The 13873-nt window shown below is 38.0% G+C and overlaps 1 protein-coding gene across 2 annotated transcripts in view; it reads right to left on the bottom strand.

Annotated features, from left to right (window-relative positions):
• The window catches only part of CSMD1 (CUB and Sushi multiple domains 1), a 1607858-nt gene that overhangs the window by 464593 nt on the left and 1129392 nt on the right, over nucleotides 1-13873 (bottom strand). For both annotated transcript variants that reach the window (XM_074329288.2, XM_074329289.2), the window contains exon 8: nucleotides 3926-4013. In XM_074329288.2, coding sequence (XP_074185389.2) covers nucleotides 3926-4013 — 88 coding nt within the window. The remainder of the gene's footprint in view (nucleotides 1-3925; nucleotides 4014-13873) is intronic.

Below are 13873 nucleotides of genomic sequence, written 5' to 3'. Positions count from 1 at the left end.
TTCTTTGGAGAATCCCTAGATATTTGGAAACTAAATACCACACTTTGAAATAATCCATGAATCAAAGAAGTAATCAGAAGGGAAAATAGAAAGTATTGTAAACTGCAAGAAAAGGAAAACATCAGGTTTCTGGGATGCAGTTAAAGCAGTTATTTGAGTGAAATTTATAGCACTAACTACCCTCATTAGAAAAAAACAGGACTTTAGAACATGGCTTAAATCTTAAGAAATTACAAAGAAAGAGCAAGTAAATCCTATAATAATCAGAAGAAAAAAAATAATGAAACTAGAGCAGATATGAATAGAATACAAGACAAGTAAAATCAATAGAGAAAAATCAGGTAAAAAATAGAAAGCACAAATCACCAATATCAAGAATTAGAACTGTGATATCATTATTGCTCTAAAGGATAATAAGGGAATATTATTAATAACTTTATGCCAATGAATTTGACAACTTAGATGAAGTTGAAAAATGCGTTAAAAGATACAGACTGTCAAAGCTCACTCAAGTAGAGACATATAAGCTGACTAGGCCTGCAAGTAGAAAACAAATTGAATTTCTAATTAAAAAACCTTCTCATAATAAAATTCCAATTCCAGATGGCTTCTCTGATGAATCTCCCAAGTATTACCAATTCTACACAAACTCTTCCAGGATAGTCAAAAAGAAAAAAATATTTCCAATTAATTTTATGAGCCCAGTATTACTCTTACAGCAAACCCGGATTAAGTCATTACAAGGAAAGTCAACAGGCCAATATCTCTTATGAACATATATGCAAACAATCTAAAAAAAATCAAATCAAATCCAAAAGTATATAAAAAGGATAATACACCATAAACAAATTAATTTTATCGCAGAATGCAAAGTAAAAAATTAGTGAGATCACATTAACAAACTAAACAAAAAAAGATCAAGCCCAACAGATGTACAGAAGCTTTTGACAAAATTTTATATACATTTCTAATAAAAATTTCCAACAAACTAAAAATAGAAAGGCACTTCCTCAACTTGATAAAAGAAATAGGCAAGAATATCTCACCAGTTCTATTCAACATTGTAACACAGGTTCTAGTCATTGCCTTCAGGCAACACATTCAGATTATAAAGAAAAAAATTAAAACTGCCTTTATTTTTAGCAGACAGGATCATCTAGGGAAAAAGTCCTACGAAATATATAAAAAACCTACTAGAACTAGCTTCCCATAGGGCTTTTTTTTTGTTGTTTTTTTGTTTTTGTGTGTGCGTGTGCGTGCACGTGTGCGTGTCTGATATATATATATACATATATATATATACATATATATATATGTATATATATATATGTATATATATTTGGTTGGTGCAAAAGTAATTGCGACTTTTGCCATTATTTTTCTTTTAAACCACAATTACTTTTGCACCAACCTAATATATATATATATACACATACATATATATGTGTGTGTGTATATATATATATATTTACACACACATACACACCCATAGATGGCAGAAATAGTCTACATTTCCATAGCTGCTTCTGTAGACAATTTAATCTTTCCAATCGTTTTCCTAGCTGTTATGTTATTGATTGCCATGAACTTGGAGACATGTAAACCAAAACAGAGATTGCCCAGGACACTATGATTGCAGAAGATTCAAGGCCCGTCTGAGATCAGGTCCTTCATCCCTTCCGTGCTGCCCAGCTTGGCGTTTCCCAGGTGGCTCAGCACGTCCCTCAAAGCTAAAGCAGACCCTGAAGTTAAACTTCTTCTGGACGACGGCTGCTATAAGGATGCAATAGAGCAAAGGCCAGCTGACTCACCTGAGATAATGTTTCATTATTGCACTCACGCTAGTAAATAGAGACCAGCCGAGTGTTTCTGAATTCCTTTCCAGGTTTGAAAGATGAAGCATTTCCTCTGGCTCTGTTTACCACAGGATGCAATTTGAACTGTAGGGCACTGTCAGATACAATTTAATTCACTTTGTTTTAAAACAGCTCTGCCAAATAAACCAAGGAAGTTTCTAGATTCCTGGGAGGAAGTGCTAGATTCCTGGGAAGAATACTGGATGGGCACTTCCCCTCATACACAAGTGCTCCTGACAAGTGCATGTTGAGTTCTTTTGTGCTGGTCTCTGTTTCAGTCACTAAGGAGGCAGAGATGAATAAGATATTATCCCCTTTCCTAAAGAAGCTTCAGTTGGGTGGGAAAATGGCCATGTGCAAACAGATAATGAAGTTATGTGGCCATGAACTCTAATGGAGGGGTGTGTAAGGTTCTTTGGAAGTCAGAAAAAATGTCGACCATTTTTTCTTGCCTGGGGGAAAAATGGGGGAGGTGACTGTTGAGATAAGAAAGGAATATATAGGACAGAAAGCTCTATGAGTTATAGCAAGAATGTTTAAATTTCATCTATTTGCTTAATTTTCAAAAGAGACAACATTCTTGAATGCCTTTAACTGGCTATATGCTATTGGAAATTGGCATTCTTCTGACCACCACACCCACTGGACACACCACACACCCTGGAGAACAATGGCTCTTAAGCAGCTCTTGCTCTGGGGAGCTTCACTGAGCCAAAGAAAGGAAGCCAGTGATGGACAGGCAGGGGAGTGGGCACCACTGGTGCAGCCAGCCATTTGATACAATCTGTGCTCCAGAACACCCCAAAGGAACACACGGAAGCTAATCTCCAGTTAACACAAGCTTCCTCTTAGCTTTCACTCTGACCCTATCCTGCCTCTTTCATTCCCTGTCTCCAGAGAACATGTTTCTAAAAATCACTTGATTAAGAATCCCCATCGGAGGCTCTGTTTCAAAGGAACTTGAACTGAAAACACTAAGTGTTCTTTAACATATCACTCAAAATTTGTGATATTTAAGTAATATCCATTCCAACTTACTATTCTATTTTAAACACAGCAGGCACTACTACTAGGTCAAAAGTGTGCCAGTGTCAAGGAGCGAGTAGAAGCAGCGTGCACAGTTATAAATATATACATGCACACGCACACACATAGATGGGAAAATAATATTTACATTTATACTTAGTTGTACAGGAAATCTGTACTTCCATTTCCTTTGCACGTAAAAAATATCATTTTACCAACTTGCTCACACCTGCCCTACACGCAAGTTTATTCTTTCTCTGTCCTTTAAAAAATGCCATTCACTTCAGCTTCAGTGGGTAACATTCCTTCTTCCTTCTCTAACAGGGTCACTACATTCTTTCAATTTCTGGCTCAGTTTAATAGACTAAACTCGCTACCTTTTTTTTTCTTTAATTATCTGTCAAAAATGGTGACATTATAAGGAGGCAAAAACACATTTATTCTCCCTTTTACGTTTTGATTTTGCAGTTTACTCTGAATACAAGTGTCCATGCGGGGTGACTTGGCAAATGTTAAGTGTCTTGAAATAACTGAAAGCAATAAAAATCCAAAGAAATAGCACTATTAGCGCTGCTACATTTATGAAGACTAGAAATCATCTCCAGTTCATCATGAGCCTAGTAAAATGAATCAGAACATTTTCTGAAAATGCACTGACTGCCACTTACAGTCATCATTGTAAAAGTTTATGTAATGAATTATGAAGTGATAGTCAAATTTTTGTCCCATCTGTTTTTTAAAACGTTAACCAAAATGCATTAGAATATGGGAAGTTAAATTAAAAACAGAAAAAAAATATCATGGAGAGAAATTTTGATCATATACATTTTGAGTTAAATTTCAATACTGGCTCATACAATGGAAGGCATCACCTGGAATTTTTCAGCACAATGTATTTTAGAGTTCTACAAATAACAAAGCTTCATGATAACTGGGAAGTTGTATCTTTACCTCAGAACGACAACAGAGTTAAAAATGACAAGCTGAAGTTATATATGTGTTAGAAAATAACAGACTTTTCAAATCATTACGTTATCTCCTACCTGAAGTCGGTTCCGGTTCTTCTACCATTTTCTGGAATCCCAGGATCTGGACACATGTCAGAGACCAAAGCAACACCCCCTTGACTCACTATAATGGAAAGAAACATTGTTATAATTTTGTGTAGCTGCTGAGGAAATACCCAGGTAACAAATTTATATTAGGCAAATTTAGTTCTTAAATTATTATGACATAAAATGTGATTTAAGAATTAAGAGAGTTTAGCTTCATTAAAATAAACCTTTATTCTTATTCCTAAAAAACAAAGACTCCTTATCCAGTGAAAAGATCCCAGCATTCTTTTGAACCTTAATTCTACTGAAGAGGTCACAACTTAATTTTAAAAAATTTGTTCCTTCTGATCAACCTTCTGACAGGTTACAATTAGTAGCATGATGGGAAGAAAGCGAGCACGGTGAAAATGCCTAAGTTTACACAGAGGAAAAGACTTCATTCATTTCCCCCCCACAGATGAAACAGAATTGTTAATTATCTATTAAGATCTAGACAAGAGATACTTTAAATAATATTACCTATTATAGCATATTTTAAACATGCAACGTGTTTATCATTGAACTAAAACAAGTACTGGTTTTCTGGTACAGATGTGCTGATCTGCCTCCTGAATCTGTTCTATGAAGAGCCTTTCCTCCTGGTGGGATGTTGGACAGTCACAGAGGCGTTTTCTAAGGACCCGTTTGCTTATTTGATAGAATGGTTGCCACGCCCACACCCACTATACCCTGTTTGGTTTTTCTCCACCAACGGAAGCTGGAGTAAAAAAGAGGTGGTCTCTGTTAGCTCACAGTGACATCTTCCCAGAAGCGCTCTCACAGACTTCCTCACACTAGACTGAACTGAGTCACAAGCCAACTATTGAGCAAATTTCTGGAAAGAAAGATGGAATTGCCTTTTCTAAGATTCATTTACAAACAACCCAGAAAGTTGGGCAGCGACAACAGTAAGATGGCAGAATAAGAAGGCCCAGGCTGTCGTTCTCCTGTGGAAACAGCAAATGAGTAACTACAGACTGACTGAAATAACTCTTAGGAGCTCTGGAAACCACAAAGACCCACAGCAACCAAACAAACGCCCGATGAAGAAAAAGCCGCGTTCACAGTGTCAGACAATTTTATGCAATTTTGACTCATCCTTGTCCCACTCGTGGCACAGTGAAGGTCACGAGGAAGTGGCCTGTTCCCAGTCCCGTTCCCTGGGACGGAGGAACTAAAAGGAACTTGTCTTCAATGTTCTGGCCTGTCTGTGGGCTGCTAGAGGGACTGACATGGAGCTCAAGGGGGGAAGGGCAGTGGAAACCATGGAAGGCGATGGTGGACAGCACTGCGTGTAAAAACTGCACATGGACTGCAGCCCTGTGGGCACCTGGGGGCACGAAACCACAGGCCAAGGGATACAACAGAACATCTGAGACCCTGAGAAGAAGCTGGAGCGAGGCTCTTGGGGACATTGAGATATTTCAGAGCAGCTTGGAATGGAGGGGGAAGCTCACTCACTCACACACACACACACACACACACACACACACACACACACCCAGACCCAGGCAGGCTGATCTCCAGGCCCAGGGGCCCTTACAACTTGGTAAAGGTCTTCTATACCACTCTGCAAAGACTGGGATAAGTAGCTGTTTCTTTCAGATGCCCAACTTTTAACAAAGATCAAAGGGAAAAAAAACAATAAAACACAAAAAAAACCCACAAAAAAACAACAACAGAAAAACATGGCCTATTCAAAGAACAAAATTAATCTCCAGAAACAGCCTCTAGAGCAACTCATGCACTGGACTTGCTAGATGAAGATTTTAAATATGCATTTGCATAAATAATAGCTGAACACATTTGAAATTAGGGGAGACATAGATATACAAATCTAATGAGCTCAACAAATTCCAAGTAGAATAAATTCAGAGAGACCCACAACGAGATATACACTAAACTGCCAAAAGACAACAACAAAAAGTCTTGAAGCCAGAAAGAGAAAAGTAACTCATCACAAACAGGGGTCCCTGGTAAAACTATCAGTCGATTTCTCAGCAGAAACTTTGTAAACCAGAGGGCGGTGGGTTAATATATTCAACTGCTGAAAGAAAAACATTGTCAACTGAGAATTCTGTATATAGCATAAAAGTCCTTCAAAAATGAGAGAAAAAGTAAGACATTAGCAGACAAACAAAAGCTAAGTGAGTTCATTACTATACTATTATACTTGCCTTACAAGAAATGCTACAGTGAATTTTTCAAGTTGAAATGCAAGGATACTAGATAATAACTCAAAGCCCTATGAAAATACAGTATTCTCTAGTAAACGTAAATAAAGGGAGAAATAAAAAATAGCAAAAACATTATGTAAATTTGATTTGCAATTCCACATTTTCATTTTCTGCAGGATTTAAAGACAAATGCATAAAAATAATTATAAATGTATGTTAATAGGTACATGATATATAGAAATGTAATCTGTGATATAGACAGTATAAAGCACTGGGGGTGCTGTATGCGATTGAAGTTAAGTTGGTATCAATTTAAGATAGACAAGAACTTTAGGATATTATGTGTAAACTCAATGGCAACCACAAAAAGAAAATATAGAATATACAGAAAGAAATGAGAATCACAATGTGTCACTACAAAAAAAAAAAAAAAAAAAAATCAGCTAAACACAAAAGAAGATATTAATGGTGGAAATGAGTAACAAAAAGCTGTAAGACATACAGAAACAAAAAAGGGAGTGGTAAAAATAAGTGCTTTCTTATCGATAATTTCTATGAATGTGAATGGAATCTACTCTCTGCATGGAATAAATTACGAGGTGTAATAAGAAAATATGGTGGATGTTTAAATTTTAAAAAGTTTTACAGTAAAAGACACACTGCCATTCATCCCCCTCAAAGTACCCCCCTCGCTTCTAACACACTTACCCCACTGTTCTTACCACTTTCTGAAGCAGTTCTGGAAGTGCTGTTTCATGAGTGTCTTTAGGTATGCTGGCCTGAATCATTTTGACTTTAGGAAGAGCCGGAAGTCTCATGGTGCCAGATCCGGTGAAAAAGGTGGATGAGGACACACCATAACGGTTGGGGGTTTTTTGACAGAAATTGCCGTATACCAGAAGCGATGTGTGACACGGAGTGTTGTCATGATGGAGGATGATTTACAGCACACTTTAAAACACACCTTGTCTCAACCGTAGCTCACACCCAACTGCACCAAATAAGTTGAAACTTGTCACACACTGTTATTAAGGTTCGATGTGCCCCTTCCCATATTGAAGATCCCAGCCTTTCCATTGGATGGCACTCGGCAGCAGCATTCACCGTATTTTGTGATCACAACAGAAAAGCTCCCTGTCGCACATCACTTCTGGTACAGCAATTTCTGTCAAATAAAAACATTACAGTGCATCCTCATCCACCTTACTCACCGGATCTGGTACCATACAAGTTCTGGCTCTTTCACAAAGTCAAAAGGACCATGAAAGGTAAACGTTTTGAATCGATTTAGGACATTGAGGCAGCCATGACAGGGCAACTGAAGACACTCAGGAAAGAGGACTTCCAGAACTGCTTCAGAAAGTGGCAAGAACGATGGGATAAGTGTGTTTGAAGTGAGGGGGAGTATTTTGAGGGGGATTAATGGTAATGTGGCTTTTACTGTAATACATTTTATTTAAACATTCACTGTATTGTTTGAGCACACCTTGTCTGTACCTCCAAAATTGATATGTTGAAGTCCTAACCTCCAGTATCCTACAATGTGGCTGCATTTGGAGATAGGATCTTTGAAGAATTAAGTTAAAATGACTTCATTATGGTAGGCCCTAATCCAAAATCACTGATGTCCTCATAAGGAGATTAGGACACACAGACGTGGAAGACCAGATAAGGACCCAGGGAGAATAGAGCCTTCTCCAAGCCAAGGAGAGAGGCCTCAGAAGAAACCAACCCTGCCAACACCTTACTCTTTGACTTCCAGCCTCCAGAATTGTGAGAAAATATCTTTTTGTTATTTAAGTCACCCAGGCTATGGTAGCTTATCACAGCAGCATAATATACTCCCCAATCAAAAGACACAGATTGGCATAATGGATAAATAACTAAAACAAAAGAGAAAAAGCAGGATACAACTGTATGTACAATTATATCCTATCTACAAGAGTCTCACTTTAGATCAAAGGGCACAAAGAGCTTGAAAGTGAAAAGGAGCCAAATTCACAGACGGAATTTAGAACGGTGGTTGCCAGGAGCTGGGGGAGAAAGGCCTGGGGAATTACTGGTTACAGGGACAGGATTTCAGCAGGGGAAGCAGAGACTATTCTGAAGGCGGATGGTGGTGCACTGAACAGTATGAATGCACTTCACACCACAGAACTGCATGCATGGAGTGGCTCAAGTTTTATGCTGAGTGTTTCACACCACTGCATGTGTGGGTTCCAACAACTCATCGATCTGCAACCTACCAGCAAATGAACTTCTGTCAACCTGACTGTCCGACAACTTTGTCTCCAACCCCATGGTTTCGTGGCCCGTGCCACATGCTAGGGCAGGGTTCCCATTCAGGAGGACGTGGTTTACTAGTACATCTCTAAAACTGATCTCCTAAGTAGATTCTAGCTCTAATTATTTAAACCCCAATGCAGAATATTACTTCCAGCATCTGTTTCTGCCCTCATCAGTTAGATGGCTCCTGTGTTTCCCTCAGCAAAAGTTACTGCTGAGTCAAGTGAGGGCAGCTTCATCCAGGGGACCGGCCAGCCTTGTTTTCAGCAGAAGTAGTCTACTTGTGTGTACTCGCTGTTTCACTATCAGACAGTGCCAAACTGTCCTAACATACAACATAAAGTCTTACACAGGTCTATCATGACTTCCGTTCCTGTTCTTCACACATGGACTAGTGGGAAAAAGGAATGAGAGAAAGTGGGCGTACCCATCCAAGTCAGATCAAAACACGCTGATCTTTACAAAGATCATGTCAAAGTCGCTTATTTACTAAAGAAAGGGGACTTGTTGAAATTCTTTGAGAGCACATGAGAGGACAGAATGAATTAGACAAGCCTGAATGGCTCACAGATGGCAGAAGATAACAGAAAAGTGTTGAGAAACTAAAATGCAAAATCTGGCCGATTTTCTGAAAGAGACACAGGCTTTTGATGGGATAATGACAGAAAAAGAAAATGGTGACAAACATGTAGAAAGTAAACAATAAGCTCCATAAATCCCAACTACCAATTTCATCAGCATCATGAACAATTAATTTCTATGAAAATTGAAGCTTCACAGCTGGAGAGGGTCATGTTGCTTTAAGCAGGATACCCAGCACCTCAGAGAAACATTTTCAAAAGAGAGGAAATAGTGATTTTAATATCATTTTAAGTCTAATTTTGTTGGATTCTATATTTTCAAATCTCAGAAGACACATGCCATAGATACCAATACATTAAACTTTAGTCAAAACCTTTGAGATAAAAATCAAAACTGGAAATATTCAATGGGTAGATTCAGCACCCAGCATTAACACAGAAGTAAGATGTGAAATGATGCAAGTGGATGAACAGATACAAATTAGTGGTAGAAGTCTTTTAAAGAATTTTTATTTACAATGTGTAGACTATATTAATGTGTACATATTATATATTTTATATATGTATATCTATCTAGATATATGTATATATCTCTCTACCTATCTATCTAGATACTTTAAAGGAATTTTTCAAAGCATGTTGACTCACAATGACTCATTAGATGCTCACAGGATTGACAGGTGGTATGTACAGCAGTGAGGAATTTGCTTCTCATCAAATTATCCTGCTCTTTGAGGTCGTTTCTTGTGACTGTGAATTGAAATTCAATATGAATTTATTTGGGGCAAACCATACAGCTAGACTCGTGCTATTGCAAAGGAAACACTAAAAAGGAAGTGTCAGCAACTACCGTACAGGACTGTAAATGTATTTTCTCTTCTTCATGATTGTCTTAATAACACTTTCTTTTCTCTAGCTCTCTTTATTGTAAGAATACAGTGTATAACACATATAATATACAGAGTATGTGTTAATTGGCTTATGTTACCAGTAATGCTTCCGGGCCATAGTAGGCTATTAGTAGTTATATTTGGGGGGAGTCAAACATTAAAGAGAAATTTTTGACTGTGTGGGGGTTGGTGCCTCTAAGCCCCCATACTGTTCAAGTGTCAACACTACTTTGTAATAAAGGAAATTATAGAAAAATAAATTAGTGGAGACAAGATTTACATTAGTAAAATAATCAGAATTAGAAATGAAGTGCTAACTAAGAATGATAATTACAATAATGATGATGTAGAACATGTAATATTTGCTAGAAACTCCAAGTATCATTTACATATGTTTTTAAACTGAACCCATTTTACAGGAAAGAAAATTGAGGCCACAGTTACACTCAGCTGATTCCAAAATTTCAGGTTCCTTCTACATTTGCTGCATGAGCTAATAAGCATTATATATTAAAGAGTCTTGTAAGTTAAAGTGAGGTTTTTTTAAAATATATCATATTTTAATTTCTTAACTAAGAAATTAAAAAACTTACTTTATAAAAAACAAAACAAAACACTGAGCATCAAAAAGTGAAGCAAAAAATGGTGTTTTCTCCATATTCCCATATACATGGGAAAGCTGTGTGGTTCAAACCAATGGGCTTTAGTTTAAATGCCAGCTGGTGGCAATTTTCCTGCAGCAAAAGGACCAGACTCAGATTCCCCACATGAGGTCACCAGCCACCTCTAGAGCCTTAAAACTGTAGGTCGCTTGACTATTAAATCTTCATTTAAATGCCACTATTTGAAATAAAATTTGGTTTGTATACTTTGGAATAAACAATCCAAAATTAGAGCCATTTAAATAAACTCACACTGTGTAGTGAAATGCTCCTATGAGTTACTAGAGCATATTTTTATTGTTTGTAATTTTTTAGGGCTCTAAAGACACGTTTTGGCTGGATTCGTTTTTAGGGTAATTCTACCATGTAAACCTTCAGAGAAGTCGCCCGCACTTCAGGAATGTGTCCAATGGCCATATTCTGCTGGACCCCAGGGGCAACATCACCCCCTCAGCGACCTTTACACGGCAGACGCCGCACCCCAGGCATGTGTGTTTAAGGCTCCTGTAAACCTCAAACTATCCTCCTAAAACCCATTTGAAATCAGTCAACAGTGATATGTGTTCTTTCCACATTTAACAGACTCAGTACTTCTTTGCTGAAATGAAAAGCAATATCTAGTTTGTAACGCATCCCTTTGTAGACTTGCAAAGAGGTTTTACCTCAGCAAGAATGAGACACATCTATTACTCCTTCCTCAAAATCCAGTAACACAATGAAATGTTGATTTCAACAACATTTTGCTATTGTAGTAATTTCTTTCATTTAGCTATAACAGGATTATTTTGACTTAGCAGAGCATCATATGGGACATTTCTACATGCATAACAGATTTTTTGGTACTTTTCTGTTTCAACTGAATATTTGCAGTCTCTACCAGTACTTGGTCTTGATTCCAGAATAATAAGCAAATATTTACATGCTTATAGAAATAGGTAAAACAAGAATTGTTGACACTGAATGATAAATTCTTATTATTGACACACCATTAGGGTTTTAAATGAGTAGAATACATAGAAAAAAATTGTCAAAAACACATGGCTTTGAACTGCGTGTTTTGGGTCTGAGATGAATGGGTCTGGGTTGACCATGATGCAAGCAGCTGGATTTGCAGCACACGCCGCCCTCGTGTGAGAGCCCAGGCCCGGTGTCCCCAGCATGTAACTGAATGCAATGCCAGCCCTAGCTCACTGCACTCTCTCTCATCTTACTACAGACTTCAATTCACCGATGTTCAAAACACTAATAATTGAATGCCCACTGTCAAAATGATCATATTTGAATTTTACCCATCAGCTCTTATTTCCAATTCTACTGCCATTAGTCTTAAATCAAATTCTCTTAATTTACAGTAATTTATTTTCTAAAATATATTTTAGCTTCTAATATAATAAAATATAATGTAACAAATAGAGAGTTCCTCAAAAATGTAATGACCAATGCACAACTAATAAGTAGTGTTTGGCTGGCATTCAAAACGTGACTTTCTAATGATGGGAAGCAGAGTTCGCCACCGCAAAATATGCCTTTGGGAAGTTGATTGTTTTAAGATGCCTATTTTCAAAAAACAAGATTCAGGGAAAACCTCTGACCTTTCCCCCTACCTGCCTAAAATAATGTAGAGAGAGGACCTGCTGCAGGAAGCGAGCTGCCATCACCATAGTTCAATGTGAACTGGTGTATGATTGACATGGAGGAACCTAGCAAATCCCATGTGATCAGAGTCCGTTCTGGGTCCCATTGTTACAGGTGGCCCAGCAAACGTTAACTCACCAGACGTTTGCTCGTCCAGCCCCATGTGCACTGCCTTCCTGCCCTCTCAAGTCCCAAACTGCAACACTTCTCCTCAGCTCAAGGTGACACAGAAGCCTCAAGTGCCAGACGTGTCCGCGGGTGACTACTCTTATGGAACCCCCGTATATACGTGACACATTTGGCCATTTTCTCCTGCCGACTGTCTCATGCTGATTGTCACTGCAGCCAGAAGAACTTACAGGCGTAGAAAGGACACTTGGTTTTCCGCCCCGCACTTACCTTCTCCTAACTACTATCGGCAGGGATCTTACAGTCTAGGTAAATTTAAATACTCCACGTTCTCTCACTACTAAGCCTTTTTTTTCTTTAACATCGCCCCTTCTAGTTGGTTGTCCTGCCAGAGGGAAGAACAGGTAGATTTCTTACAAGGGCTATGCCATCAGCAGTGATCCCTCTGACACTGAAGCACCATCACAGCAAATGTCCCGGCGGGGGGGGGGGGGGTCAGTTTCTTTACATATCTTCAGATTAAACTGAGCTGTTATGTTGCCATTCAAATAAGCGGAAAGTGAAGGCCATGCTAGTACAAAACCAGTGTAAGTGACACTCACACACAGTAGCACGAGAGTTTGTGCCGGGCCTGACACGTTTCCTCCCGCTGTCTGCCCAGTGCCACGCCCTCCCGAGCTGTCACCGGGATGTGTCCTGGCAGCACCCAGGAGCTATGTGTCTGTGTCTTCCACTGGGCCCACAATGCACAGGGACCATCCCCTGGGGAACAGATGGCCCCAGCTTGAGGTCTCACAGCTCGTCTCTTCTGCTCTAGTCTCTGCACATTTAAGGACTCTGGACTTTGAGGGTCTACTCAAAGATATTTCACAAGATAGCTAATCATTCACAGTCTTCTACCAGGATAGCATTTGAGGATAGCATTTGACTAGACCAATTTATACAACTTTGCACAGGTGTGAAATGCCAGGCCAACCACCTTGAAATATGATAGAAAATAAGAGGGGTAAATCTAAATATACAATTGACTTCAGGAATATACATGTATGTCTAAAATTGTTTCATATTTAGATTTAAATATCATATAAATATTTTATATTTAAAGATAACATTGAAATTGTAAAACCTTTTCAATTCTTAGCTTTAAAAATTAGGAAATATTGATTATGTGAGTGGTAAGCCCCTACAGAAAGTTTCTCATCACAGTTTATAAGTGATTTCAGAATCTTATACGTAAGAACATTCTAATACTGCAAATATGATGTCAACATGTAGCATATACTTCATATACTTGACAGTTAAGCATACGTTACATATGTATTCATATTATTAAATAACTTAAAATTTACATTAAATATATTCAACCAAATGCATGTTAATAACTATATATTTGCTTATATTAGTTTTAGTATTAATAAAGTAATACTATTTAATAGGAATTTGTCTATCATATATATTTTATAACATATTGTACATTTATTTTTATTTAATAAGATAATGTTTAGACATTTTGGAAAAGGCAGAATTATGGACGTAG

Source organism: Rhinolophus sinicus, chromosome 16 (genome assembly GCF_057876585.1).
Source record: "Rhinolophus sinicus isolate RSI-liver-muscle chromosome 16, RSI-T2T, whole genome shotgun sequence".
Taxonomy (NCBI): domain Eukaryota; kingdom Metazoa; phylum Chordata; class Mammalia; order Chiroptera; family Rhinolophidae; genus Rhinolophus; species Rhinolophus sinicus.
This window is presented reverse-complemented; position numbering and strand designations above follow the sequence as displayed.